Source organism: Spinacia oleracea, chromosome 5, assembly GCF_020520425.1.
Source record: "Spinacia oleracea cultivar Varoflay chromosome 5, BTI_SOV_V1, whole genome shotgun sequence".
Lineage (NCBI taxonomy): Eukaryota > Viridiplantae > Streptophyta > Magnoliopsida > Caryophyllales > Amaranthaceae > Spinacia > Spinacia oleracea.
The window spans coordinates 49723022-49750658 of NC_079491.1; the positions used below are offsets into that span (position 1 = coordinate 49723022).

Consider the following 27637-nt stretch of genomic DNA (forward strand, 5'->3'; position numbering starts at 1 on the left):
CTATCAGCTTGCTGACTCGGGGTGATACGAATCAAACCCTTAAAGTAGGTCAGCAAGGCTACTATCAGCTTGCTGACTCGGGGTAATGTATAATCAAAAATCGTGATTCAAACCCTTAAAGTAGGTCAGCAAGGCTACTATCAGCTTGCTGACTCGGGGTGATACGAATCAAACCCTTAAAGTAGGTCAGCAAGGCTACTATCAGCTTGCTGACTCGGGGTAATGTATAATCAAAAATCGTGATTCAAACCCTTAAAGTAGGTCAGCAAGGCTACTATCAGCTTGCTGACTCGGGGTGATACGAACCAAACCCTTAAAGTAGGTCAGCAAGGCTACTATCAGCTTGCTGACTCGGGGTAATGTATAGTCAAATATCATGATTCAAACCCTTAAAGTAGGGCAGCAAGGCTACTATCAGCTTGCTGACTCGGGGTGATACGAATCAAACCCTTAAAGTAGGCCAGCAAGGCTACTATCAGCTTGCTGACTCGGGGTAAAGTACCAGATTCAAGCAGCACAATTGCATAAATGAGGGCAAGCATAAAATGGAAAAGTAAAGCAAACAACACAATATCATAAACATAAGAGCAACACCATCTGAATAAAGCAAATTCGACAGCCAACACCAAAACTGACATTTGTTAGCTGATTAAAAATGGCACAAGGTAAAGTTTACAAAAAACAAGCATAAAATATCCCAGGGCAAAAAGTGCCACAAACAGCTGATACCAAAAGTGCGTTTAAAAAAAATAAACTAATCTTTAAAAGCAGCAACGCCAGATGAACCACAGGATGATACCGGTGATGACTGCCCGCACCTTCAAACTTGTTGATGATCCGTCTGGTTGGTACTGGAAGACAGCAGGGCAGGATCCAGGTAGTCTTCTTCCTTCAGCTCAATGGGAGGGAGAGTCAAAGGATCAGCATTTTGAATAATCTCTTCAGGAATGATCTGTGTCTCCCAACCAGTAGGTTCCTTGTGCTTCTGCTCCACCAAGAATGCATACTCAATATCCTGGCAATCCTCCTGTGTTAGACCAATGCCATGCACACCACAGCGATGAGCCGCAAACCAGCCACCGTTGTGACTATCAGTAATGCGTTTGCTATAAGTCTGACTACGGGTGAAACGCAAGGCACCATCTCGAGCACCGGTTCTGTAGGCAGTCTTGGCATTTTCATCTGCCTCCTGCAGCTTCTCAGACAACTCTTTATTCTTAATCTCCTCTGCAGTCAACTGGCTCGCAACACTCTCCAGCTCTTTGTTTCGCTGTTTCAACCTCTCCAGCTCAGAGGATTTCTGATCCAGATCACGTTTGGTATCACCCAATTGTTGGTCCAAATCAGCTTGCCTCTTCTGCAGGGCCTCATTCTGCTCCTGGTAGCAAAGGTACAGCTTCACAAGCTCCACTGCAGAGTTGCAAGCCTACAAAAGACAGTTCGTTAAAAACAGCACCGATTGCATACCATATATATATACGAAAAGCATACCATAAAAATAACACCGATTGCATACCTTGAGCATATCATTCATATGTTGGGCAGCCGGCGCGTCAATCTCAGCAGCAGGATTGTCGCGAGGAGTAGCCAGATCCTTCAAAGCCCTCCAACCCATACAACCACCCCCTTTGCAGTCGTCGGTGAGTATCGACTCACCACGAAGAAGATCGATTTTAGGGTTCCAGGGTTCATCAGGCTCACCAGGAGGAACCTCAAAGTACTTCATCTTCTTGGGGGATAGGCAAATCGGAGTCTTCTCAATCCACTCCCCAGGACGGACAAAGACACCCATGTTCAGACCAGAGCTGGTACCAGCACTCTGGCTAGGGCGAACATACCCAGAAGAAGTATGAAGAGTAGGAGGCATGAGAGGAGGAGTCTTCTGGCCCATACCAGCAACATCAGTATCATTTACCTCTTGCTCTTGGTTCTGGCGGGTTGGAGTCATAAGATCCACAACCATCAAGTCTGGTTGGGCTATCGGCTCAACATCCGCAACAACATCACCCCCTTGGCCTGCGATGTTCACATCGGCAGCTGATTCAAAACCCTTCTCAGGAGACTTCTGCTGAGACTTGTCAGGGGCAGGCTGCGCAGTACCATCCACTCGAGACCGATTCACCCGAGTGAAGGGTTGGTTACGATCACGAGGACGCCTGCCAGTAAGGGCAGCACCGCGACCGCAATCCAAACTTTTAAAACCACCGGCCATATCAGGAGCAGTATGAACGTTTTTGAAGACAGGTTTTGGAGCAGGATTATCGGGAGCAGTATGAATGGTTTTGAAAACAACTCCAGTAGGTGCACGGATGGAAAGCGGTTTGGGAGCTAGTATGGAGCTTAACCTCTTTGTCTTCTTAGCAGGAGACTCACTCACAACCTCCTCCCGAATCGAGCCACGCTTTTTGTTGGCTTGGGTCGCGTAGGTCGACAGAGTAGAAAACACACCCTTCGGATTGGGAGGGTTGTTGTTAGTAGGGCGACCGTCTTTACCCAAGCCAAGAATAGCAAAGTTGAGAGTATGCAGGCCTGGTAAGAAAAAACAAGCAAATTTTTTTTAAAAAACAGACAAACAACATTACATACAAAACAAGAAAAGCATACTTTAAACAATATAAGAGGGGGATATAGCTATCAGCCCCACGATCATACCAAGAGTATGGGTGTGGCACAAGCCAACTGCAGACAGCGGCCCATTTCCCAAAATATACTTAGCAGGAGGCAACCAGTACTTAGGAACGGTCACAGACTTCTGCAAACCGGTGTCAACATGCAAACATGACACAAACTGACGGGCCCTTTTCTCCCTGAAACCCAACTCCCGAATGGGGTAATGGTTCATATGAGGACGGGGGAGATGAAAGCGAGTCCGAATGGGGAAATCAGAAGGCACTCTCAACCAGTAGAACTTCTTTTCCCAATCTTTACAGCTAGACAGCTTGGGGTTGACTGTCATTTTACTTGCCTTGGTGTAAAAAGACCACCATCCAGACTTCTTCTTGTACTTTTTCAACCAAATCAGCCGCCTAAACAGGTTAATGGTTTGGGGCCATTGTTTAAAAGATAGCAGCCAGGTAAAAGCCACAACATTCCTCACTACCTGAGGCGTTACCTGCGCCAAACATACATTCCAAGCCCGGAATACCTTCTCTATAAAAGGATGAAGAGGAAATCGGAGGTCGAAATCTAGATGATGGGCATACACGCCGATATGATCAGGAGGACAATCCAAAATCACACTCCCCTCAGCAGGAATCACGAGACGGTACCCTTTGGGCAGTTTCAAATACTCTTTGGCCCAGCGCGGATGGTCGTCTTTGATAGCCCTATCACGGAAAGATTTGATTATTTTAGCTTTGTAAACGGCACTACCAGCAGGAGGAGGACTCTCAACCCTGTAGCTCATCTCCTCCGTATCGGAATCTGGTTCCACATCCAGATCCCCTTCTCTCAAAACCTGCTCACATAGAGAGGTCACGTCTTCACCATCATCCCACAACTGGCCAATATCATCATCAGACTCCAAAATTGAATCCCCTATATCCTCATCCTCTCCCCCACCGCTACCGGCGGAGTTATCGGACCCCGCAGCATCGTTAGCACGACTGCTAACCTCCCCTTCATCCATCTGACGGCTCCCACCAGCCACGTCCTCTAGATGGGCACCCCTGACGGCATCCTGGTTAAAAGACACAACAACATTGCCAAAATTAGTGCCATAGTCACCATATCCTTTACCGGCAGGGTCCATAAATTGCGTCCATGATCGAAGTTCGTACTCAAGGGCAATAGAGGGAGCATCCACTGCCGGGATTGTTTCGCAGTTATCTACTAAATTCAAATCATGACGAATGTCGGCTCGTACCTGTTTGCGCATATGAGCCTGTAATTCCTTTGCAGCATCCTCGTAAGACGGCTCAAAATAGTCAGAGGCAGACGGTTTATCATCATCCTCAAAATTGACATCCTCAGAGGTAGACGCAGGGTCAGCATCGTCATACCCAGCCCCACTCAACACATTATCACTATCTCGCTCACTCGACATTACACCCAAATATAAACCTATACGAAGGAAGAAACAAAAACAAAAAAGACTATACCTTCTCGCACAACGGAAATTTAGCAGCCCAGAACCGAGGTACAACACTTCCGCAAGCACCACAGTCAGCAACAGAAACAGCGCCGAAAAAATAACTCACAGGAACAAAGGAGAAGATTTGAGAAAGAGAGAGAAAAGTTTGAAGAAAAGAGCGAAAGTGTTTTGACGTTTTAAGAAAAGAAAGTTAAATAGTCAAAAATCGAGGAAAACGGGCGATTTGACAGTTAAAGGAAGTTGAAAGGACAGAGCAAATCTCAGCCATTGAAATAAAATGATAAAGCGACACGCGTCGCATAGCACGCAGATGCATCACACGTGGAATAAATTTAAGCGGTACAAATTCAAAATACTTCCTAAAAAATTCCAAAATCTCAAGGGGGCTAGTCAGCATCCAAAACCTCAAGGGGGCTAGTCAGCATCCAAAACCTCAAGGGGGCTAGTCAGCATCCAAAATCTCAAGGGGGCTAGTCAGCATCCAAAATCTCAAGGGGACTAGTCAGCGTCCAAGCATCCCCAAAGGAGCATATCGGTAAGAGGGAGCAGGACACCCTATCTGTTTAGTTTCAGCGAAATTACAGGTGGTATTCACTACGAGAAAGCTAATCAGCACTTAACGCATAAACACACCAGCATTTCGCGGAAAGCGCGCAGTCTGAGGGGGCTAGTTGTAGGGAGAGCACTATTTTCAGAGCAAGCACATCCGTCAAGACAGATATGCTCACTCTGAGGGGGCTAGTTGTACGGGTATGCTACCAGCTGGCTGGTAGCATCGCCAAACTGTTAAGGATAAAGGCAAATAATCCTTAACGGCAGTTATTATTCCCTACCAGCATCTCTTACAAGCCGGTAGGGAGGAGGCACGTGACCAAACCAAGAGGTCAACGGGTCGCTATCAATCGGGTAGGACCCATTTGTCCGTACGCCCGACCCGCGCCTATATATATGGGCTTCATTTATGACAAAAGGTACGCAAACACTATCATTTCCACTAAAACCAAAATACTTATCACTCATCATATCTGACTTTAGCATCGGAGGGGGGATCCTCGAATCACCCTCGAGGCTAGTTCATCTTTGTTATCTGCGCAGGATATCATCAGGATAACAGCAGCACTCAACCAGCAAGACATCTCCAACCGTTCCCAAATCATACCGGAACAATTATTGAGAATGATATTTGGAGTAGTTGAAGTTGATAAAAGGGTGCAACAGCAACATCTATCTGTACCCAGAAATCTAGAATCATCACATGCAATTCCGTCATTGCCCTATTTTTTACACTAATAAATGTGAAGAATGCCGCCTTCACTAATCACTAACTTGGGTTTGTATGTATGAGTATGAGTATGAGTATGAGTATGAGTATGAGTATGAGTATGTGTAATACAGGTCTGTTATACTTCCATAGTTGCATCACTTTCACTTTATACACTATTTATATATTAACTTTGACTCTCTTTTTACACATATATAAAATATAAATATTATTATACTTCCTCCATTTTTTTATTATTGCACCATTTACATTGGGCACAAGAATTAAGAAATGTGGTAAAAGGTGAGAGAGTGACAAAAATACCCATGTGATTAAGTACAAGTTTTTAGGTAAAGAACAAGTGGGGTTTGGTCCCCACCACCCATATAAGGATAAAAATGTCATTTTATGTAAGTAAAATTACTAAAAAAGGAAATGGTGCAATTAATATGCAACTTCCGAAAAAGGGAAATGGTGCAATAATAAAAAAATGGAGGAAGTATAAAAAAATGGTTGGATTAGTCTCAATGTCTATTTTGCATATTATCAAAAAAAAATTATTTTTACTAATAAATAATCAGATATATTAACGATCAAAGTTGTGCGTTGGCAAACGTGAAAGTCAAAGTGATGCAACTATTTCTAAACGGAGGAAGTACTGCTTATACCGAAGAACGATAAGTCATAGTAGCCAACTTACGCACAACCATACATACCAAAAATATCTTGACCTAATGATCAATGTTGGTGGTTTATGTACGTTAGGTGTCAGGTTCGAATGTCCTTCAACCATTTGTAATTTGTACTACGCCTCCTCCCTAATTCGCACCTGAAAAAGACAACAAAAAAACGCAGGTAGATGTGTGACTGTGTGCCATCTTATTAAGTAGAAGTTGGTATTAGGTATTATTGTATTAAGGTGAATAGTACATGTAAAAAATGTAAACAACGACTAATGCTATTTACCTGATAGAGTTATAGCTATTGACCTTAGCTACTTATCTTAATGGAAAAATTACTTTAAATAATCCTACCTTTTGACGATTTTCCGTTAATAATCCAACTTATGAATTATTATTTAATAATCCAACCTTTATACCCCATTAACTTTTATTGAACCCAAGTTACCGATAACCGGTTAAAAAGGTCAATTTTTCTACCTCCTTCCTCATCCTTCTTCCTCTTTCTTCCGCCTCCATATTCATTCTCTGATCTTTCTTCTACCCCCTCCCAACAACTACCATGCTGCCAACCCCACCTGAAAACCACCCTCTAGCTCACTCATGAAATCCTACCCCCCTCCCTAAACCATTAACCCACTCCTGATACTCTCTACCTCTGCCAATCTACCATCCTCATCTTCATCTCCAACAGCAATCAACACCCTAATCCCATTCACGCAACCCCGTAACTCCAATTCCAACCAATTCTTCTCCCATCGAACCCGACGTGCGGTCGCAATTATGTTATATACAAAATCAATTTGGGGATTATGGTGTTCTTCTGTAGGTGGTGCTGAAGATGTCCTTAGTGGAGTCCGGAGATGCGATGGGGTGCGTTGGAGGGGGAGGAGAAAGAAATGGGCATTAATGTTGTTGGAGTTGTTTTCATCGATGTTGTCAATGGTGTAGATGTTGTGGATGGTGTTTATTGTTGTTTGAGTGAAAAGGTTGAATATGGTATGTGTTGTTTGCGTTTGACATTTTTAAGCATTAATATATTTATTTATTTTTAAATCAAAAAATCAACTAAACAATTAGGATTATCAAAAATAAGATAATGGTGGTAGGATTTAAGGGTGGGCATAGAAGGAGGCTGCTATGGCGTATGTTGTTTACTGTGGAGGAAGGAAAATAAGGAGGAGTGAAGGAAAAGAAAAGAGGAATCAAAATTTTACTTTTTAAAATAAAAATAAATTATAACGAATAGCAGAATGACACGTGTACATGGTACCTGTTGTATCAGGTTGGTGACCGGTTAGGTGCAATAAAAGTTAAAGGGGGACAAATGTTGGATTATTAGATAATAATCAAAAGGTTGGATTATTATCGGAAAATGGTTGAAAGGTTAGATTATTTAAAGTAATTTTTCCTATCTTAATTACCTCCAAAACAATGACTACTCAAGTAAGTGCTCACGAGTGAGGAACAGGAGAATAAGAGTATTGTATAGGTGAATACTTGGTAGGGGTGTTCATTACCGGGTACCCGGCTTTTCGGGTACCCGTAAAAGCGGGTACCCGCTTTTTCGGGTAGTTGAAAAGTCGGCCCATGACCCGACCCGTAATAACCGGGTACCCAGTTCCGGTACCCGGTTATTACGGGTCGGGTCACAGGGTACCCGGATATTTTTAACTTCATGCGATTCATCCCTACCAAACTTTAGAAACCATCGAGTTCTACATTATTAACAAAAGAAAAATGAATTTCCCAGCCAAATAAATGTCAAACTAAAGAGGATTAAGAATTCTGTTACAAAATGCAAACAAAACACCAAAAGTTTCATAGCTTTCCAAATGAAAAACATACGATCAAGCAACAATTCTTTAATTATCGTCTTTAGATCTGACTAATTGGTGTCGACGGCGAAAATGGGCGTCGTTATATAACAACCTACATGTTAATATCTGATCAATTGATGGTTGATTTTGACCACTGGAACCGTGAATTTAAGTCATTTGTGGTCAAATTCGACCACCAATGGTCGGATCCATAATTAACATGACTTCAATAATCGACACATGACATGTACGATGCTATATTACACCAGCTTCAAACAAAATTTTCACGACCATCTCTTACAAATATGACCAAAGCTAAATAGATAGATAGAAGAGTTAATACTTTCATGGAGAAAGTACATGCAGAGTTGATGCTTTGTTGGAAGAAGATGAGTAATTGTTGGTACTGGGAACTGGGAAGGAGTATGAGAAATGAAAGGTGCGGCTGCTAAGGGAAAGTGAACGAGAAAAACCCTATTACACCCAAATTTGTCATTTAAAAATTAAAAAAAAGTCACACAGTAACGGGTTTTCGGGTACCCGCGACCATCAAAGAGAGGCCCATGACCCGACCCGAAATAAGTCATTTTAAGCGGGTCGGGTACCCGGCCCACTAATTTGGGAAAAATAAGATTAATACCCGGTTATTTCTTACCGGGTCAGCGGATCGGGTAATGTGGGTCGGGTATTTTTGAACACCCCTAATACTTGGGGTCGTTTTTTCGGAGATCGGATATGTGTGGCAATACAAATATCAGCTAAAAGATAAATAGCTAAAAGACAAAAAAGGAAGTACCATTTTTTGTTAAAAAAAGTACCATTTAATATTTTTTTATCTTTTTTCTAATTTTGTCTTTTGCTATCATATGCATTTGCAACCAAATATTAAATATCCGAAAATACATCCTCGTGGATACTTTGTAGTCCACAAGTTGATATTTACTTTGAACCCAGGCTATACTAGATCGAAGTTGGGATAAGTGGGGCCGCTATTTACATTGTAGTACTCCACTTTGTGAGTTTGTGGACACTGGCATTGTTACAAACGAGCAAGACAAATACACATCAAACAAATAAGCAAATGTGATATCTCAATACTCAATACTCAATAGGCATCCGCATCGCCCAATATTACTATATTACCCATACACGTTGCCGTAAAGCTAGAGTGCACGGCCCATCCGGACCAGCATGGCCGCTGGTGGGTCAACCGGGTGAGGTTAGGATCTGACATAACTCAACCCACTTTGACCCAGCTTAGATAACCCGATACATTAATCCCACCCAACATATCTTATAATATATACTTCCTCCGATTTTTAATACTCGCAACGTTTGTCAATTTCACGCATGCCAATGCACAACTTTGATCATTAATATCTTTAATTCTCCTTAAGCAAAAAGTACAAAAAAATTGATATTTTGAAAGTACACATTGAGACGAATCTAACAACATCTTACATTACTATATTTTATCTTACTTATAAATCATCAATAGTAGTCAAAGTAGAATATGTAAATAGTGTAAAAAATCCAAACGTTGCGAGTATTAAAAATCGGAGGAAGTATAACATATTGAATTGATTTAGGGGGTCAAATTGTAGATGGGACAATGAAGTATGCAGTGAAGAAGATACTCGTGGGAGTTGATCATAAAATTTTCTAATGAAAATTTGGTCTGTCCCATGAGAATGAAAATGTTATTAAACTAGCTGCCACAAAACTTGAGGTGTTAATTTAGATTATCTACTTTTTTAAATTACTCTATTAATCACTTTGGATCAAATTAAGTCAACTTCTTTAGCTCATTGTATTTCAATTCTTACGACCCGATCCGAAAATACTGGGTCTTAAACAAAATTTTTACCCGTAACCCGATTTTATTCGAACCCGTTTTTACCCGACCGATTAAAAATTGTTGTATTTATAGTAATAAATGAGATTATGAGGAACTTTAAGCACAATAAAAACGTTGTTGTTCATATTGTTGGGTGTAATATGATTTTGGTTTTGAATTATGCGTCACATTATGCTTGAAGTTGACTAAATATAAAATTGTGTATGAAAATTTGTTAATTTATGCGCTTATTTTTTATATTTATTAACCAAATTAATTAATAAAAACATAATACGCGTTTTATAATCTTTCAACCCATTTGGTCCAATCGAACCCGAAAGTTGTGGTTCTTCAACAAACATTTATAAACCCGGACCCGAAAGTGACCTGCCAGAATTAACCTGAAGCCGAAAGTAACTTCTTATAACTCGATCTGACCGATCCATTTTACAGGTCTACTTACAACCACTCACTGGATTTATTTTAGCTCATTTTAGGATGTTTGGCAAATATGAAATGTCAGCTAATTTCTAGGAGTACTTAAATAAAGTGATGTTGATATTACGTAGAATTGACATGCATAGTATCATTGATTATTGATTATGTAAATGTAACAATTATTTTCTGAAGGTATGGACTATGGAGGTACTCCGTAGTAGTCAGCTAGAATACCATGTATCACTGGCATTTCAAATTTATAAAATATGTCAGAGTAGACTAGGGATGAAGCAATTTTTAAATAAACTTTTCTTAAACTTTGTTTTGTTTGGCGGAAAACAATTTCAGTGAAAATTTGATTTTCCAAAGAATTTTTGTTTCTTTACAAGAAAAATCATAGAGAAAATGAAAATGGCAGTAGATGGATAAGGATTTATGGGAAGAGAAAAGAGAGAGATAAAAGAGGAAAAGTGATTTTCCTTCTTTTCAAATGGAAATTGTTTTACATAACTTTAGCTATTAAAAATCCAAAATCTTCCCTTGTCAACGCAAAGAACGGAAATTATTGAAAAAGGGAAAATCATTTTCCAAGAGCGAAAATGATAAAGGTTGCAACATACAACCTTTAACCCGTGTCACAATGATGACATGTCATGCTTATGTGTCATGATTTAAATTGGAAACTAAAATATTTAACTTATATAACTTATTATACATGTTTCATAAAAGGTAGGAGAATCTTAATATTCTAATTTGTTTCCTTTTTTATATCGACTACCTTATTTACAAATTTTCTTAGTAAAAATATTGCATTGATAGTAAAAAAAAATATTCCGATGAATGGTTGATTATTATGGTCTTTTTTTTTTTGGTAAACTAAGGAGAAACAACATTACTTAAGTTGAGTTAGAGGCATACAGCCTACTACAGTCCAAAAGCAAATCAACTAAACAATAACTAGGGGGATGGGGAAACATCCTAGTTACATTCACTACAAAGTCATCCTTCCTACTTCGTTTAGCTAAAGTGTCCGCTACTACGTTGTCTTTCCTTGGCACGAACTTGTAGTCAACGGTTGTAAATGCCTCCTGCAACTCCCTGCACATAAGATAGGTGTTCGAGAGGCAGTTAGTTTCTAGACCATGGTTCTTTAGCGCTTTGGCTGCACGCAAGCAATCAGTGAGAATTGTGATGCTATTACATTTTGTCTTGGCAACCTCCATAGCCTCTCGAATTCCCAGCAATTCCGCATGTAGGGGGGACACAGCATAAACTAGTTTTGAGAAGCCGAGTAACCAAGTACCTGCAGAATCACGAAAAACACCTGCAATACTAGATGGGGTATCATGGTGGATAAAGGATGCATCCACGTTCACATGGATATTATTTCGAAAAGGAAGGGGAGGGTCACCATTACTCGACCAGACCTTTGGTGGCTGCACATTATGAGGGTGAAACTTAAGAAATTCCATGGCAAGAGAGGTAGCTTTTGTGATGGTTAGGTTCGGGGGATTATTATGGTCTTGATAGCTTGATTTGAGACCTTTTAATTAAGCAGGAGTTGGAATACTGTCAGTACCATATGCTCTAGCATCAGGTGGTTGGTTAAGTGTGCTACTACTGTTTGCCATTGCCGTGGCAGCTTTTTATGCGGGCTTGCTTATTAAACGATGTATGGAAGTGGATCCAAGTATAACATCTTTCCCTGACATTGGAGAACGTGCATTTGGGAATATAGGGAGAACAGTTGTAACGGTGTTTATGTGTGCAGAGCTGTACTTGGTCGTAACAGGTTTCTTGATTGTGGAAGGAGACAATCTACATAATCTTTTTCCAAAAATGAACTTCAATGTCTTTGGTTTAGAACTTGGAGGAAGAAAAGGTTTTGTGTTGATTGTTGCGCTTCTTATTACTCCTTCCGTTTGGTTGAGTAACATAAGTATCCTTTCTTACATATCCGCTACTGGTGTTATAGCTTCTGTAATGATAATTATATCGGTTTTATGGGTTGGCACATTTGAGGGTATTGGATTCCACAGCAAAGGTGAGCTTCTGAATTGGTCAGGGATCCCTACGGCTGTCAGCTTATATGGCTTCTGTTATTGTGCTCATCCTGTTTTCCCTACTCTGTACCACTCCATGAAGAAAAAGCACAACTTCTCAAAGGTCAAGTTTTCCTTATAGCTAGAGGTGTTCATTCAACTTGGGTTTTGTTCGAGTCATTATAATTAAGTCAATTTATTTTAGTCAATCTCCCTACAGAATCTGCTCTATACTTACACATTTTCCATTTTCCATTTTCCATTTTACTACAGGTACTACTGTTATGTTTCGTCTGCATGACCATCAGTTATGCTTCCATCGCAATATTTGGCTATCTGATGTTCGGTTCAAAGTTAAATCCAGAGATAACTCTAAACCTTCCAATTGAAAAACTGAGCTCAAAAGTGGCAATATATACAACATTGGTCAGTCCACTTTCTAAATACGCACTTATGTTAGAACCAGTTGCCAGTGCAACTGAGAGCTGGTTTCCGAATTACCACAAGAAAAGGTCCTTCAGAATTCTCATCCGGACAGCTCTTGTTGCTAGTCAAGCTATTATAGCGCTAAATCTTCCTTTCTTTGGGCATTTTATATCTCTGGTCGGATCATTTTTAAGCGTTACTGCATCAATTACGATTCCATGCTTGTGCTTCTGGAAGATTTCAGGTTCTAGACTAGGAAGTGAACAAGCTCTTATCATAGCCGTTTTGCATTCTGTTCCGGGTGTGGAATGAGAACAGCTGACTGTGGGATACTGGATTCCTGTCGAGAGTGCCGGTTGGTATCTGCACAACAGAATGGATTAACTAGCCTCGGGGGTGGTTCGAGGATCCCCCCTCCGATGCTTAAGTAAGATTACTGAGAGATTATGAGATGATTAAGAGATGATTAGAGAGTAAGAAAAAAGTGTGTTTAAGTGTTTGTGTACCTCATATCAATAAATGAGGTGCTCCTTATATAGACCAATCCAAGGGTACGATCAGGTGGGTCCCTTGTGTTTAGATAGCGACCTGTTGATAGTGACCCTTGGTTGGTTATCTTCATGATAATGCCGGTAGGGGTCTTTCCCAATATTGCCGGTAGCCCTTCTGTTCCTAATATGACCAGATTATCTGCAGGTTAAGTTTACCTACGGGGAGTTCTGCCGGTACCAAGTGGTGCCGGTAGGACACCCCGTACAACTAGCCCCCTTAGAGTAAGCGCATATATGACAATTGCTGCGCTTGCTCTGATTAAACCGGAAAAAATAAGTTCTATTTTGATACCTGGTGGTACAACTAGCCCCCTCAGAGTGAAGTGCGGGCGTAGACTGTGTTGCTGGTGTTTGTGAGGAAAGACCGCGAACAGTTTGCCGACTGCCTTCGCTCTGAATGAAGAATTACATTGCTAGGTCCTTTGGAAAAAACATTCGGGCGACTAGCCCCCTAATAAGAAAAAATATTTGGACGACTAGCCCCTCTAAAAAAAACATTTGGATGACTAGCCCCCTTGAAAAACATTTGGACGACTAGCCCCTTTAGAAGGCATTTGGATGACTAGCCCCCTTGAGAAAAAATATTTGGACGACTAGCCCCTTTAGAAGGCATTTGGATGACTAGCCCCCTTGAAATAATTTGGACGATTAGCCCCCTTAGATAACATTTGGATGACTAGCCCCCTTAGAGAACATTTGGATGACTAGCCCCCTAATAAGAAAAAATATTTGGACGACTAGCCCCTTTAGAAAAGAAATATTTTTCGGCAACTAGCCCCCTTGATAACATATTAGGGCGACTTTGATAATACTAGGACGACTGGCCCCTTTAGAAAATTTTTGGCAACTAGCCCCCTTGATAACATATTAGGGCGACTGGCCCCTATAGAAAATTTTTGGCAACTAGCCCCCTTGATTAAAGATTTGGACGACTGGCCACCTTGAAGATGCTGTGGGTGACTAGGCATTATTTGAATTTTTATCTTGCAAGTGGCGGGAGATTGTTACCCACGTTCTCCCACGTGGCCTTCATCCCGAGCATTATTTGGTGCGCTTAATCTGGGTCGTTTATTTCGAGTGTAACTGACCTTTTAACTGCTTGACTTACGGGTCGTGACGTTTCGCATACCCCCCCCTTTGACCCATAAAAGCCCTTAACCTCTTCGAGATTTTTTATTTCGTCCACTTTTTTCTTGAACTTCCGACCTTTCTCTCTCTCTTCCTCTGGGGTTTTTCGCTAAACTTTGTTGCTGTTTGATTCTCAAGCTTTTGCTGTTGTTGTGGTTTGAATTTTCCAAGGTTTACTAGCCTCCCTTTTCGTTGTTACTGAATTTCGGGTTTTTCTTCCTCTCTTTTATTTTTGTGCTTGATTTTCTTTCGTTTATGTGTTTTTTGTAGGTTCTCCCTGTTTTTATCTTTCGCGTGCTTCATTTGTATTTCAAACTCCAGAAAAACAGTAGGTACCCCCTCCTCTATTTTGCTACTCTTTGCTATATATATATTTTTGTTTTTGCTTTTCTGTGGTGTCAAATTTTTTAATTATCCGCCGCCTTAAAAACAAAATGACCAAAAATTTGGGTGGGGACAACCCTTCTTCTCAGCCTTCTGGGTTTACCGGTTGGAGTGTTCCTCGAGAGAGTAATTGTAGTTGGGCCCGGGAGGAGCCGTACTCTCAATCTAATTTAAGACGGACTGCCATTCGTGAGGTTTATGACGAGGGTTTGAATCAGGCTGAGAGAGAGCGTTGTTATGCCCTACATCATCTGCGGGCTCAAATGATACGGGAAATGAGGTCTCATGAGCATCCTATTCCGGCTTCTGAGCCTGCTTTAGATGTTTCTCCCCTTTCGGTGCGGTATTATATTCGTGATTACCGGGAATTCTTGGATTCCGCCGGCAGTGGCCACGGGCAGTATGGAACTAATACTGGCAACTTCGGTGTTTCTTTTGGTCAGGATGATAGGATGGCTTCCGAACAACCGGCTAGCACTAGTGGCCGCCGCCCTGGTAAAGAGCCTGTTAATGATGATATTGATATGGCTACCGGCGAATACTCCGATGGTGATTCCATCTTCGAGGATTCCGCCGGCAAGGATGTTGATGATCATAGGGGTGATGATGGTGATGATGCTGGCGTTTCTGGTAGGAATGACGCAGACACTGGAGACGACGGTATTGGTTCAGATGATGACGATCCGGCCGACGTGATAGTCGCTGAAGTTCTTGCGGATGAGGCTAAAGAGCAGCCTTATTTTACCGACAACTCCACGGATGTTCATAGGAAAGAAGAACTCCCTCCCTTAAAAAGTCTTCCTCGTACAACCGCGATTTTGACGACTTGGCGTGATCTGATCATAAAGAAGAATCATGTGGTTCATGGAGGGACCTTTCTTGGATTACCGGCTGAGTATAAGCTGGTAGTGCCGGATGAAGGTGCAACTATATTTGACTGTCCTCCCGGCCATATTGCTGTGTATGCGAAGCATTTCGATTTTGGGCTTCGCTTTCCTCTGCACCCTTTTGTTGAGAAAATATTCCGGGCTTGGAATGTCTGCTTGGCCCAAGTTACCCCTACTACCATCAGAAATGTTATCTCATATGTCTGGTTGTGTTTGTTTAAACAATGGCCGCTGACGTTGAATTTATTCAAGCGGCTGTTATGGTTGAAGAAGGATGGAGAGACGGGGTGGATGTCGGCGTATAGCGCAACGAAGAGGAAGACTGTGCATCCTCCTTTGTCGAGCTGTAAAGATTGGCAGGATCGTTTTTACTTCGTTCAAGTTCCTGACGACTTTTTACTCCGACGGACTTTTACTAAACCCCGGCCTCGAATGGAGCAGTACAACCAGCGTGGTTTGGGCCGGCGGGAGAGAAAGGCTTTTGATTATTTGGCGTGTGACATTTTAAATGTCGGCCTCAGCAAAAAGCAGGCTGTTAATCGGAATTGGCTCCCTAATGCCTATTATATTTTGGGTAATCAGCCCTTGTCCGCTGTCGGCCTTTGCAACACCCACTGCTTTGGTAAACATATTTTTAGCTGAATGGGATGTACTTATTATTGCTATTTATAGTTTTGTGTATTGCATAAGTTCGTTGCCGATTTTAATTGAGTCGTTGTCTTTGCAGGTACTAAAACATTGGATAGAGAAATTCTCGGATTTGACGAGAATTGGAGACCTGTGTGCACACAGCCTCCGCCACCTAAGGGAAAGTACGACACCATATCAACGTACTCCACACGGGCCTCCTCCCGTCGTTCAACTGCTACTGTTGCAAAGAATCGTGTTGCCGGCGGTTCTAAAACCAAATCTTCGTCTGTCTCTATTCCAAAAACTGTGCAACCGCCCACTATGCAATCTAATCCAACCGGCCATGGTGGGAAGACTCGAAAGAGGTTGTCACTTACTAGTGGGCGTTTTGACCCCACTAAGAAGTCTAAGGCTGCTGACGGCGATGATGTTTCGGCTGCTGTTAACAACTACGAATTCCCCGCTGACGATATTCTCAAAAAGACGGCTGATTCTGCTGTTGCGGTTCACCCGTCTCCGCAGCCGTCCATTGAGATTTTGGACGTGAAAGGTGGTGGCGGCGAGAATGAGGCTCTACTTCAGCACTGTGCCACGTCGGCCGCTGTGACAGGGGGTAATTCTAGTATGCCCCCTGTTAGTCGTAGTGAGCATCGATCTGGTGATTCTCGGCTGAATTATCATCTGCCGCTTCGTACCGGCGGTTGGATTGAGGATACACCCTTTAAGATCCCGGAAGCAATGAAGTCATGGTTCGGGTCTTCTGGCGGCGAACCCACCGATCAGTTCTACCCACACATTGATCAGCTGTGTGGGGAGTCGGTGGCGACCGATTCTGCTAAGGACGGTGGGGATTTGGGCTACCGTGCTTTTCGGGATCTGATAACTCCTGCTGACCGGCCACAGGGTCAGATTGACGCCCCTGCTGCTCAGCATTTCAACGATTTGTACAAGGTATTTCTTGCTTAATTTGTTACAACTTTCTATCCGGCTATTTTTGATTACTCATTTGCTTTTTGTTTTGTTTCTTAGGCTGTTCAATCCAGCATGGATTTATGTCTATCGTTGGAACCAGATGCAGCTGACGCAGAATAGCATTGATATTGCCGAGCTGAAGAAGCGGGCTGAGGCGGCTGAATCTGCTTTGAAGGATAACGAGAAGAAGTTGGAGAGTGCTTCTTCGGATTTGGAGGCGGCGAACAAAAGGCTGGAAGAGGTTGAGCCGAAGCTGAAGGCTGAAACTGAGAGGGCAGACGGTCTGACTCAGGAGCTGACTGATCTTAACCAGAGTTTGCCTGGGGTGAAGAAGACTGCCGCCAAGAGGGCTGTTGATAAGCTTCTCCAGTCTGACTGGTTTAATGATATTCTTACTCTGCGCCATAACGGTGGTTGGTGCGCTGCTCATCGGGTCGTTTGCCATGTGAAGAAGCTGGATGAGGATGGGTGGCAAGAATTTGAGGATGGGTATGAGGAGAAAGAGCTGTACAAGGTTGCTACCGGCTTTGAGCCTCAGGAGCTACCCGAGGCTGTGATTTGCAATGCCAATCAAAGAACCTTGCCCCCTTGCAAGTTCCAGAAGATGCCTACTGGTCTGGTGATGAGCGTGCCATTTGACGGTCTTGGCAGTCATCACCCTCCTCCTCTTGCGGATCCTCTACTTTTCCCAGCCGACCTCATACATGTTAGGGTTTTTTAGTTCAGGCGGTTGGCTTTTGACTTTTTGCCAGATGCTGTTAGGGCACTTATTGTTGATATAACATATCTTAGAACATCGTTTTATTGTAGGGGTGTCGGTTTTTAACCGACATCTTTTGTGCCTTGTGATCAGCTAATCACTTCGCAAGATTTTTTGGTGATGGCTGTCGGTTTTTAGTGTTTTTCTGCTGTAATCGTGCATTTATAACAAGTACTTTTTGATTGTATGTTTACTTCATTTTGCGTATGATACTTCCATTTTATTAGCATGAACTCTTGTTTGTTGTCGGCCTTTCTATATTGTTAACTTGTTGAACGATACACTTCGAAATGAATGTTATACTTCGAAATGGAGTGCATCTTACCAGCGTTTATTTTCTCTAACAATTTTAATTACAACAACTTATTATGGAATGCTACGCTTCACAGTAAAGTGCCCATACGACATTTATTTTCTTTACGGCTACTAATCACATCCACATAATTCGCTGAATGCTACGCTTCACAATGGAGTGCCCTTTACCGGCATTTATTTTCTCCAAAGTTACTAATCGCATCAACCTATTATGGACTGCTACGCTTCACAGTAAAGTGCCCAAACGGCATTTATTTTCTTTACTGTTACTGATCACATCCATACACTTCGTTGAATGCTACGCTTCACAATGGAGTGCCCCTTAACGGCATTTATTTTCTCCAAAGTTACTAATCACATCAACCTATTATGGACTGCTACGCTTCACAGTAAAGTGCCCAAACGGCATTTATTTTCTTTACTGTTACTGATCACATCCATACACTTCGTTGAATGCTACGCTTCACAATGGAGTGCCCCTTAACGGCATTTATTTTCTCCAATGCTACTAATCACATCAACTTATTATGGACTGATACGCTTCACAGTAAAGTGCCCAAACGACATTTATTTTCTTTACTGTTACTGATCACATCCATACATTACCTTTGCGTATGATTTATGCAGCGTTTGATTTTTGCTTTTTGCTTCCTTCATTTATGGACTGGTCGTATTTGAGGACCGCCCTAACTATACATAACAGCAAAATGCAGACTGCTATTGCAATCAGTCTGCTCATACGTCATCATTACAGTTTTTTTCAAACATAGTACTTTCTCAGAGTACTGGCGTTCCAGGAGTTTTTGAGCGCGGTACCATCCATTTGCATTAACCGGTATGATCCAGGAACAATTTCCTCCCATATCTGGTATGGTCCTTCCCAATTGGCTGTCAGCTTTCCTTGAGCATTTCCTTTTCCTGTTGCCGCCGTTCTCCGCAGTACCAGGTCTCCTACTCTTAGAGGCCGGTGTTTCACTTTCTTGTTGTATGCTCTGCTCATTCTGCTTTTGTATGCTGCCGAACTGATTTTTGCTTTCATACGGATTTCTGGCATGAAATCCAACTGATGTCGCAGCAGCTGATCATTTCTTTCCTCATCGTAATGCTGGATTCGCATTGTTGGCAGAGCCATTTCTGCCGGTATGACCGCCTCAGACCCGAAGCTTAACTTAAACGGACTCTCACCGGTAGCCTCCTTGATAGCAGTTCTGTTGCACCACAAAATTTCTGGCATAAGATCTGCCCATTTGCCTTTACAGTCTTCTAGCTTCTTTTTCAGTGCAGCCAGGATTTGCTTATTCGCCGCCTCTGCTTGCCCATTGCTCTGTGGGTGACATACTGATGAGTGAGCTAACTTTACTCTGTATAATCCCAGGAAGCATTGTATGGGTGCAAAATCAAACTGTGATCCATGATAAAAAAAACTATTGCCTGCGGCAGCCCGAATCTTGTTATTATATTTTTCCATATGAACTTTTTCACCTGGTTTGCCGTTATTTTTGCTACCGGCTCTGCTTCTATCCACTTGGTGAAGTAGTCCACTGCTACTATTAAGAACTTGCGCCCTCCAGCCTCCATTGGGAATGGTCCCACAATATCCATTCCCCATTGTGCGAATGGGATTGGGTTCAGAATGGGCATCAAATCATTGGCTGGCAAGTTTATCACAGTCGAAAACTTTTGACATTTCTCGCACTTTTTTACATATGCTCGACAATCCTCTAACATTGTTGGCCAGTAATAGCCTTGCCTTTGACAGATGATGGCAAGGGGTTTTCCGCCGGCATGGTTCCCACATGCTCCTTCGTGCATCTCTTCGATCAGCCTTGCTGACTCGAATGCTGTCAGGCACCTTAAGAATGGCAGGCTAAATGACTTTTTGTACAACCGCCCCCACAGGATGATGTACCAAACCGCGTCCCTTTTTGTCTTTTTGGCCTCTGCCGAATCTGCTGGTAGGGATCTATTCTGTATGTATGTTTGGATATTATCGTACCATTCTGAGGTAGTTGTGATGGCCATGACCCGTATTTCCTCCGACTCCGTACTTCGCTTATTCATGACTTCCATCATGACTGTTCTTTTTAAGTCGGCGACATTTGAACTTGCTAACTTTGATAGTGCATCTGCCAGCGTATTTTCTGCTCGGGGTACCAGATTAATGCTGAATTTCTCTAGCTGGGCCGACACTGACCTCAACTTCTCCAGGTATTTGACCATTGAAGGTTCTTTGGCCTCATACTCTCCGCTGAATTGACTTGCTACCAGCTGGGAGTCTGTTGTCAGTGTTACTCTTTTGGCATCTGCTGCGAGGCACATTTGGATGCCGGCAATTGCTGCCTCGTATTCTGCCTCGTTATTTGACGCGTTGAACATAAACTTTATAGCATACTCAAAAATATCTCCTGTCGGCGATTTCATGATTATTCCAGCCCCACTGCCTGTCTGTGCAGCTGAACCATCCACTGACACATCCCATACTTCAGCTTGTACTTCACCCTCTTGGTATGACGCTTCGACTATGAAGTCCGCCAATGCCTGGGCTTTGATTGCAGTTCTTGGCCGGAATTCCAAGTCAAACTCGGACAACTCTATTGCCCATTTCAGCAGCCGGCCTGATGTATCTAGCTTGCTGATGGCTTTTTCGAGAGGAAAGTTTGTTAATACTTCGATTGTATGCGCATCAAAGTATGGTCTTAACTTTCTAGCCGCGATAAGGACGGCATATGCCATTTTTTCCACCAACGTGTATCTTGTTTCTGGGCCGTTTAGCACATGGCTCACAAAATATACTGGCTGCTGCCCTTTGTTTTCTGTTTCGGCTACCAGTACTGCTGCAACTGTTTTTGGCGACGCCGATATGTACAATTGTAATTTTCCGCCCTCTTTTGCCCTTGCTATTGTTGGCAGGTTCTTTAGGTGACTTTTTAGAGCTTCAAAAGCCTCTTGCTCTGCCGGTCCCCATTTGAATTTTTTGTTTTGCCTCAATGTTGTGAAGAAGGGCATTTGTTTATCTGCCGACTTGCTCACAAATCTGTTTAAGGCGGCCATTTTTTCTGTCAACCGTTGTATGTCTTTTACGCTTTTGGGTTGCGGCAGACTGATGATTGCTTCTACTTTTTCAGGGTTAGCGTCTATGCCACGCTCGCTGACCAAGAAACCCAGGAATTTTCCCGACCTTACTCCGAAGACGCACTTTTTTGGGTTTAATTTCATCCTGTACTTTCTCAAAGTTTCAAAAGTTTCTCGGAGGTCGTTAACATGATCCTCCTCTTTCCGGCTTTTTACGATAGAGTTCTCTACATAGACCTCCACGTTTCTGCCTTTTTGGTCGGCAAACACCTTGTCGACCAGCCTTTGATACGTTGCCCCTGCATTTTTCAACCCGAATGGCATCGCCTTATAACAGAAAACTCCCGCATCCGTGATAAAAGCCGCCTTCTTCCTGTCTGATTTATGCAGGCTGACCTGATGATATCTTGAGAAGGCATCTAGGAAACTGAGCATTGCATGGCCGCTAGTAGAGTCTACCAGCCTATCGATCCGTGGTAGTGGGTAGAAATCTTTCGGACACGCTCTGTTAAGGTTGGTGAAATCCACGCACATTCTCCATGACCCACTCGGCTTTTTTACCATTACTACATTTGCCAACCATTCAGGGTAGTCACATGGCTCAATAAAACCTGCCGCCAGCAGTTTATCCACCTCTTCTTGTATTGCTGCCATTTTCTCCGTGGAGAAATTACGTTTTTTCTGCCGTACAGGCCTAACGTTTCTGTCGGCGTTTAACCGATGGACCATTATCTCTGGATCGATACCAGGCATCTCATCCGCCGAGAATGCGAAGATGTCCGCGTGCTCCCTCAGCAAGCTTATGAGGTTGACCTTCATGTCACTCCCCATTTCTGTACCGATCACGACTGTTCTTTCCATATTTCCAACCTCCAGCTCGATATTTTCTGTCAGACCATCTGGCATTGGTCTTGGTGCTGATACCGGCCTCTCATCAAAGTGTTCCATGTTCAGGTCAGTTCGAGCTCTTTTTGCGCAGTTCTTCTTTTTTGGCAGTTGTTCTTGTCTTGCCGGCTTAGTAGTCAGGTGTACCTCTTGCCTTGCCGGCTCAGTAGTCAAGTTTACTTCTGGGACCATTCTTCCCGGTGTTCTCAGAGCAGTCAAGTAACAGGATCTTGCCGCCAACTGACTTCCCCTTATCTTTGCCGGCCTTTCCAGGTTCGACATATATATCATTGTCAAGTGATAGGTGGAGACTACCGCCTGCACGTCATGTATGAATGGGCGACCGATGATCACATTGTATGCCGCTGGTACTTTAATGATTAAGAAATCCACCACGAGATCTCGCATTTCAGATCCTTCTCCGATTTTCACCGGCAGCCGTATGCTACCCTCTGGGTACACTGTAGATCCTGAGAAACCAATTACTGGGTAGTTCACCTTTTGAAGCTCGTCCTCTGGTATGTGCAATTGTTTGAAGGCTTCCCAGAAGATGATGTTTGCTGAGCTGCCACCGTCTACCAGTACTCTGTTCACATCGGCATTTGCTATATCGATTGTGAGAACTAGCGGGTCATCATGCGGGAAAATGATGCCTCTGCAATCCGATTCCGAGAACGTCATCACTGGTATGCTGGGTGGGGTAGGCCACACTCTTGTGTTATGATAGTTTACCATGTGCCTGTGTTCCTCCAAACTTCTACTGGCGCCGCTTATTGTCCCTCCGTGGACTGGACCGTCAGAAATTACATATACGGGTGGTTTTTTACCGCCATCCCTCTGCTCTGCTCTGGCACTGGTTTCCGGCTGTTTTTGCTCGATTCTAGGTGGCTGATATGGCTGTTCGATTCTAGGGTACTGTTGTTGGTTTTGCTGTTGTGGCCGGTATGAATTGGCAGGGTTTCCCCCCACCGAGTTGTTGTTACCATTTCCTTGCCTCGCCCTATACTGTGAAAAATACCCCTTTCTGACCATATCCTCAATGTTGTCTTTGAGGTCTCTGCAGTCCTCTGTTAGGTGGTCGTGCTCATTATGGAAGTCACAAAATTTCTTGACATTCCTTTCCCTACTCTGCATTGGTGGCGGCCTTCTCCAGCCGTCCATCTTGTTGTTTATATTATAAATTGCCGTCCGCGGTGTGTTCAGTGGAGTATAGTTATCAAAGAGTCCTCTGGACTCCCTTCTGTCTTGCCGGGGTCTCTGCCCCTGTGGATTGGCATTTCTATTATTCTGGTTTCTCTGGCTTGCCCCTTGCTGATTATTGCTCTGATGGAAATTGTTTCCTCCTTTTCCCGCCTGGGGGTTATAGCCTAGATTGTACCCGACATTTCCGCCGGCTGCCACTACCACATTGGAGATCTTCATCATTTCATCCCCCCTGATGTACTCATTGGCCTTGTGCAGGACGTCGCCCAGATTAGTGTATGACTTCCGGCTGAGGTATTTCTTGAATTTGCACTCTTGCATTCCCCTCATCAGAGCCAGAACAGCAACCTCCTGCTGCAAATTGGGAATAGTGATTGATTCGTTGTTAAAGCGGGTGAGATAATCTCTTAACGGCTCTCTATCTCTTTGAGCGAACGACATCAACTCTCCCGATGATTTCTTTCTCTTCTGTTTGCTCACAAATCGTGACAAAAACGACGCCTGCAGCTGTCGAAAACTGTATATGGAGTGCGCCTCTATGCCCTTATACCAGCTTGCTGCAACTCCTAAGAGTGTGGACGGGAATACTTTGCACCACATGGCATCAGAATCTATGTACAGCATCATGTGTTGTTCGAATGTGGTGCAGTGATCCTCCGGATCTGTCGTCCCATCGTATCTCCCCGTCGGGATTTTTATCCTTTCCATCCTTTCTTCTAGGATTTCTCGGCACAGAGGAGAATCCTCTGGCTGGATTGTCTGCCGTCTAGCTATCTGTAGAACCGGCGCTCTTCGCTCATATTCCGCGGTTGGGACTTGCTCTGTTTCAGGCCATTCTGTTTCCGCCGAATCCGAGCGCTTTCTTTTTCTGGGGTGTTTTCTTGATTCAGGGCGGTTAGGAGATCCCTAACGGGTAACTGGGGAACCGCCGACCTGGTCTTTCTCAGACTACCGACTGAACGGGTTGGTAGCTCTGACAAAGCGGCCATCACCGCTGACAGTGTTTTCAATTGCTCTCCCGTGAATACTTCCGACAGGGGAGACAGGCGCTCCTGCAGCGTCTACTCCAGCGGAGTTTTCGGTTGCTCTCTGGCTGGGCTTTCTATTTTTCACTCATCGTCGTCCTCCACTGTGAATTCCTTTTGTGCCGGTATCGAGGTGTTTTTTGCTGTTGGGCTTATAACTGATTGTGCTTGTAATGGATGGGCGGGGTTTAGAAGCGAGGGTTGGAATTTGGAGGTTGTTACCGGTTGCGGAGTTGTTGCTTTTTCCTGGCGTTTCTTTGATTTTTTACCGTCTTTCTGTGAGAGATCCATGCTGACTGTTCTACCGTTTCAAGGGATAAGGTCCCCTCCTTCTAGCGCCAATTGTTCCGGGTGTGGAATGAGAACAGCTGACTGTGGGATACTGGATTCCTGTCGAGAGTGCCGGTTGGTATCTGCACAACAGAATGGATTAACTAGCCTCGGGGGTGGTTCGAGGATCCCCCCTCCGATGCTTAAGTAAGATTACTGAGAGATTATGAGATGATTAAGAGATGATTAGAGAGTAAGAAAGAAGTGTGTTTAAGTGTTTGTGTACCTCATAGAAATAAATGAGGTGCTCCTTATATAGACCAATCCAAGGATACGATCAGGTGGGTCCCTTGTGTTTAGATAGCGACCTGTTGATAGTGACCCTTGGTTGGTTATCTTCATGATAATGCCGGTAGGGGTCTTTCCCAATATTGCCGGTAGCCCTTCTGTTCCTAATATGACCAGATTATCTGCAGGTTAAGTTTACCTACGGGGAGTTCTGCCGGTACCAAGTGGTGCCGGTAGGACACCCCATACACATTCAGTATACTCATTGCAATATTTGGTACCTATACGTCTTTGTTACATCTTCTACAGGGTACCGTTTTGCCTTACTAACTACTGGTTTATGGTTTGTATGAAATTCATAGAAAACATCATACTTTTCTGCATGACTTGCTTTCTAGTGTATGAAACGATAAAAGAAATGACATTAACAAGAGGATAGATCCAAGAAGATTGTATCTTCATCCGCATATTAACTAATGGGTCAATTAAATCGAGCAAAGTTGAGAGTCCCAATGAATTTTTTTTGGAGATTCATACACCATTAAGTGGAATTCGAAAGGGACACTAGGGACAAATCATTTTGTAACAAATGCACATAATGATTTCTGTCAAATTCTAAGGAACTTGATTTTAAAATGACCATGACCCAAAGATGGATACAGGGACAAGTTTATGGTCGATATTGTATCATCCCACCCACTTTTGATCTCTACTCCGATTCGTATAATAAATGGGTAATGCAACAACAAAATCTACAAACATCAATCTATGTCTATTATATAAGGGAAGAGATGAGGGTACTATAGTAACTCCACTTTTGGTGTCCCTCTTGGAAAAGTCCATTATACCCTTGATAATTGAAAAAACAAATTATTTTAAGAAGTTTGCAACTCTCAAACCGTTCACCGTCTTCACTTCCTCATTTTAAACCTCGCCACTTTCTCTCTCATACTTTCTCTCTCCTCCTGTTGCTCAGTTGTCCGCCGATCATCGACGTCGCCACCCTCAGTCTGCTCGGCCTTTCATCGCTTCCCATCGTCGTGCGCTTCCGATCTCTGCCAGTAAGCAGCGCAGAACCACCAGCAACAAGGGCATCACTCACACACCTTTATACCTCCACCCTCCTTGCTCCCGACCGTCACCATCATCAATCTCACCGGCTGCGTGAGTATCACCAAGTTCCTCCTTTTCTCTCTCCTGGAACTTTTCCGTTGCAACTTTCCTTTCTTGCTTTTGGTTGATTTTGATTTCAGTGTGTGTTGGATGTTTAGAGTAGGTACTGAGAAGCGGCGAAAATTTCCTAACAGATCCAAAAGACATTGATTTTGATTCAAAACTCTCTATCTCTTCTGCTTTGTAAGTTCCGCTGCGGAACTTTTTTTGTTATTTTTTAAAGAAATCTCAAAATTGTGAGTTTTTTTATTGCTATTGTTGTGATATTGGTTTGATTTATTCAAGTCGTTGATGTTAGTTATAAAATGCAAAGTGAGTTCGTGTTTCTTTTCCAGGATGTGTATATGATGACTAATTAGTTCAAAAGAAACTAATTTCTTTGATTGATTAAGTGTTCATAGGGTTTAATACAGTTAGTTTGTTCTGAATTATATTGCTTCTGTGCCTAGGCTTTGAGTTGTGGAATAATTTAGATTAGTAGTTTTTTTTTTGGCAAATAAAATATATTATTCATTTCCAAAAATAAGGGATTACAACAGTTCAACTGAACACCTAGGCCACAGCCAAAACAGCCAACCAGACTTACTACAAACAACAAGCCTACACACTACAGTAATTGCTCACTCATCTCATCAGTACATCTACAAGCAGCATTAAACAAAATTCTATTAACAACAACAGTTGCAGGGTTAGCTTTGCTAGTGAACATCCTCTGGTTCCTTTGAAGCCAAATCTGATACACTGTCTCAGTGAAAACTAGGCTGAACACTTTGTTCTTGGTCTTTCCTTTCCTACATTTCTTTGCTGCTTTAGTAATCTCCTTAGTAAATGGCAGTCTTGTCTCTCCATGTCATACTTTCTGAATCACAATATCCCATACAGCACTTGCATAGTCATAGTTGAAAAAAAGATGATCAACAGTTTCATTTGCCTGGTTACACAGGTTGCAAGTACCATCAATATCTATATGCCAACTGAGCAACCTATCCTTGGTGGGAAGCCTATTCTGAATGGCCAACCACAGAACAAAGACACTCTTTGGACTAGCAGAATTATTGCAGATTAGTATTTTCCATTCCACCTTCTGACTTTCACCTTTCAAGCTTTTGTACATGTTCGTGATACTATATTTCCCACTGAACACATATTGAGTAGAACCAGTAGCAACTAGATCCTTCCTTCCACTCCAAATCTTCCTCAATGACCAGGTGAGACCAGAAGGCACCTCCATGGTCCAAAAATTCATGTTCTTCACATAATACATGTGAACCCATTTGATCCACAATCTATCCTGTTTCATGGATAAAGCCCAGCAATGCTTCAATATAGCTGCTTTGTTCCAGATTGTAAGATCTTTAAGGTGCCAACCCCCACAACTTTTAGGCAAGCAAAGATTTTCCCAGGCAACATGGGCTTTTTTACTACTTATATCACCTCCAGTCCATAAGAAAGTTCTGCAAACACTATGGATTTCCCTCATAACCTTCTTTGGCATGA

General features: G+C 42.8%; 3 protein-coding genes across 4 annotated transcripts in view; 1 reads left to right on the forward strand and 2 right to left on the reverse strand.

The window, feature by feature from the left end:
• The window catches only part of LOC110779764 (amino acid transporter AVT1I), a 32400-nt gene extending 6972 nt beyond the window's left edge, over positions 1-25428 (forward strand). Inside the window, exons 2-4 of the mRNA XM_056828719.1 lie at positions 11688-12295; positions 12445-12891; positions 25205-25428. Of these exons, the coding sequence (XP_056684697.1) occupies positions 11688-12295; positions 12445-12891; positions 25205-25297 (1148 nt within the window). The 3' untranslated portion in view covers positions 25298-25428. The remainder of the gene's footprint in view (positions 1-11687; positions 12296-12444; positions 12892-25204) is intronic.
• On the reverse strand, positions 63-7207 carry LOC130460908 (uncharacterized). Of its 2 annotated transcripts, XM_056828717.1 has the most exons (4): positions 6389-7207; positions 6071-6183; positions 1517-2529; positions 63-1426 (listed from the first exon to the last, which is right to left on the reverse strand). In XM_056828717.1, the coding sequence occupies exons 3-4, from the start codon at positions 2210-2212 to the stop codon at positions 821-823; spliced, it is 1302 nt and encodes a 433-aa protein (XP_056684695.1). In that variant the 5' UTR covers positions 2213-2529; positions 6071-6183; positions 6389-7207; the 3' UTR covers positions 63-820. The 2 variants fall into 2 exon arrangements, with proteins under 2 accessions (XP_056684695.1, XP_056684694.1); XM_056828716.1 differs by having other exon boundaries at positions 6071-7207.
• LOC130460909 (uncharacterized) lies at positions 2523-6083 on the reverse strand. The gene is made up of 2 exons (XM_056828718.1): positions 3866-6083; positions 2523-3679 (listed from the first exon to the last, which is right to left on the reverse strand). Exons 1-2 carry the CDS (start codon positions 4043-4045, stop codon positions 2606-2608), a joined length of 1254 nt encoding a protein of 417 aa, XP_056684696.1. The 5' UTR covers positions 4046-6083; the 3' UTR covers positions 2523-2605.
• Positions 25429-27637: the final 2209 nt, after the last annotated feature.

Coding starts and splice junctions, on each gene's coding strand:
- LOC130460908 (XM_056828717.1), bottom strand. CDS start 2,212: ATGGCCGGTGGTTTTAAAAGTTTGGATTGCGGTCGCGGTGCTGCCCTT. Junction 1,427..1,516: donor ATATGAATGATATGCTCAAG/GTATGCAATCGG, acceptor TGTCTTTTGTAG/GCTTGCAACTCTGCAGTGGA.
- LOC130460909 (XM_056828718.1), bottom strand. CDS start 4,045: ATGTCGAGTGAGCGAGATAGTGATAATGTGTTGAGTGGGGCTGGGTAT. Junction 3,680..3,865: donor AGGCTCATATGCGCAAACAG/GTACGAGCCGAC, acceptor TCTTTTAACCAG/GATGCCGTCAGGGGTGCCCA.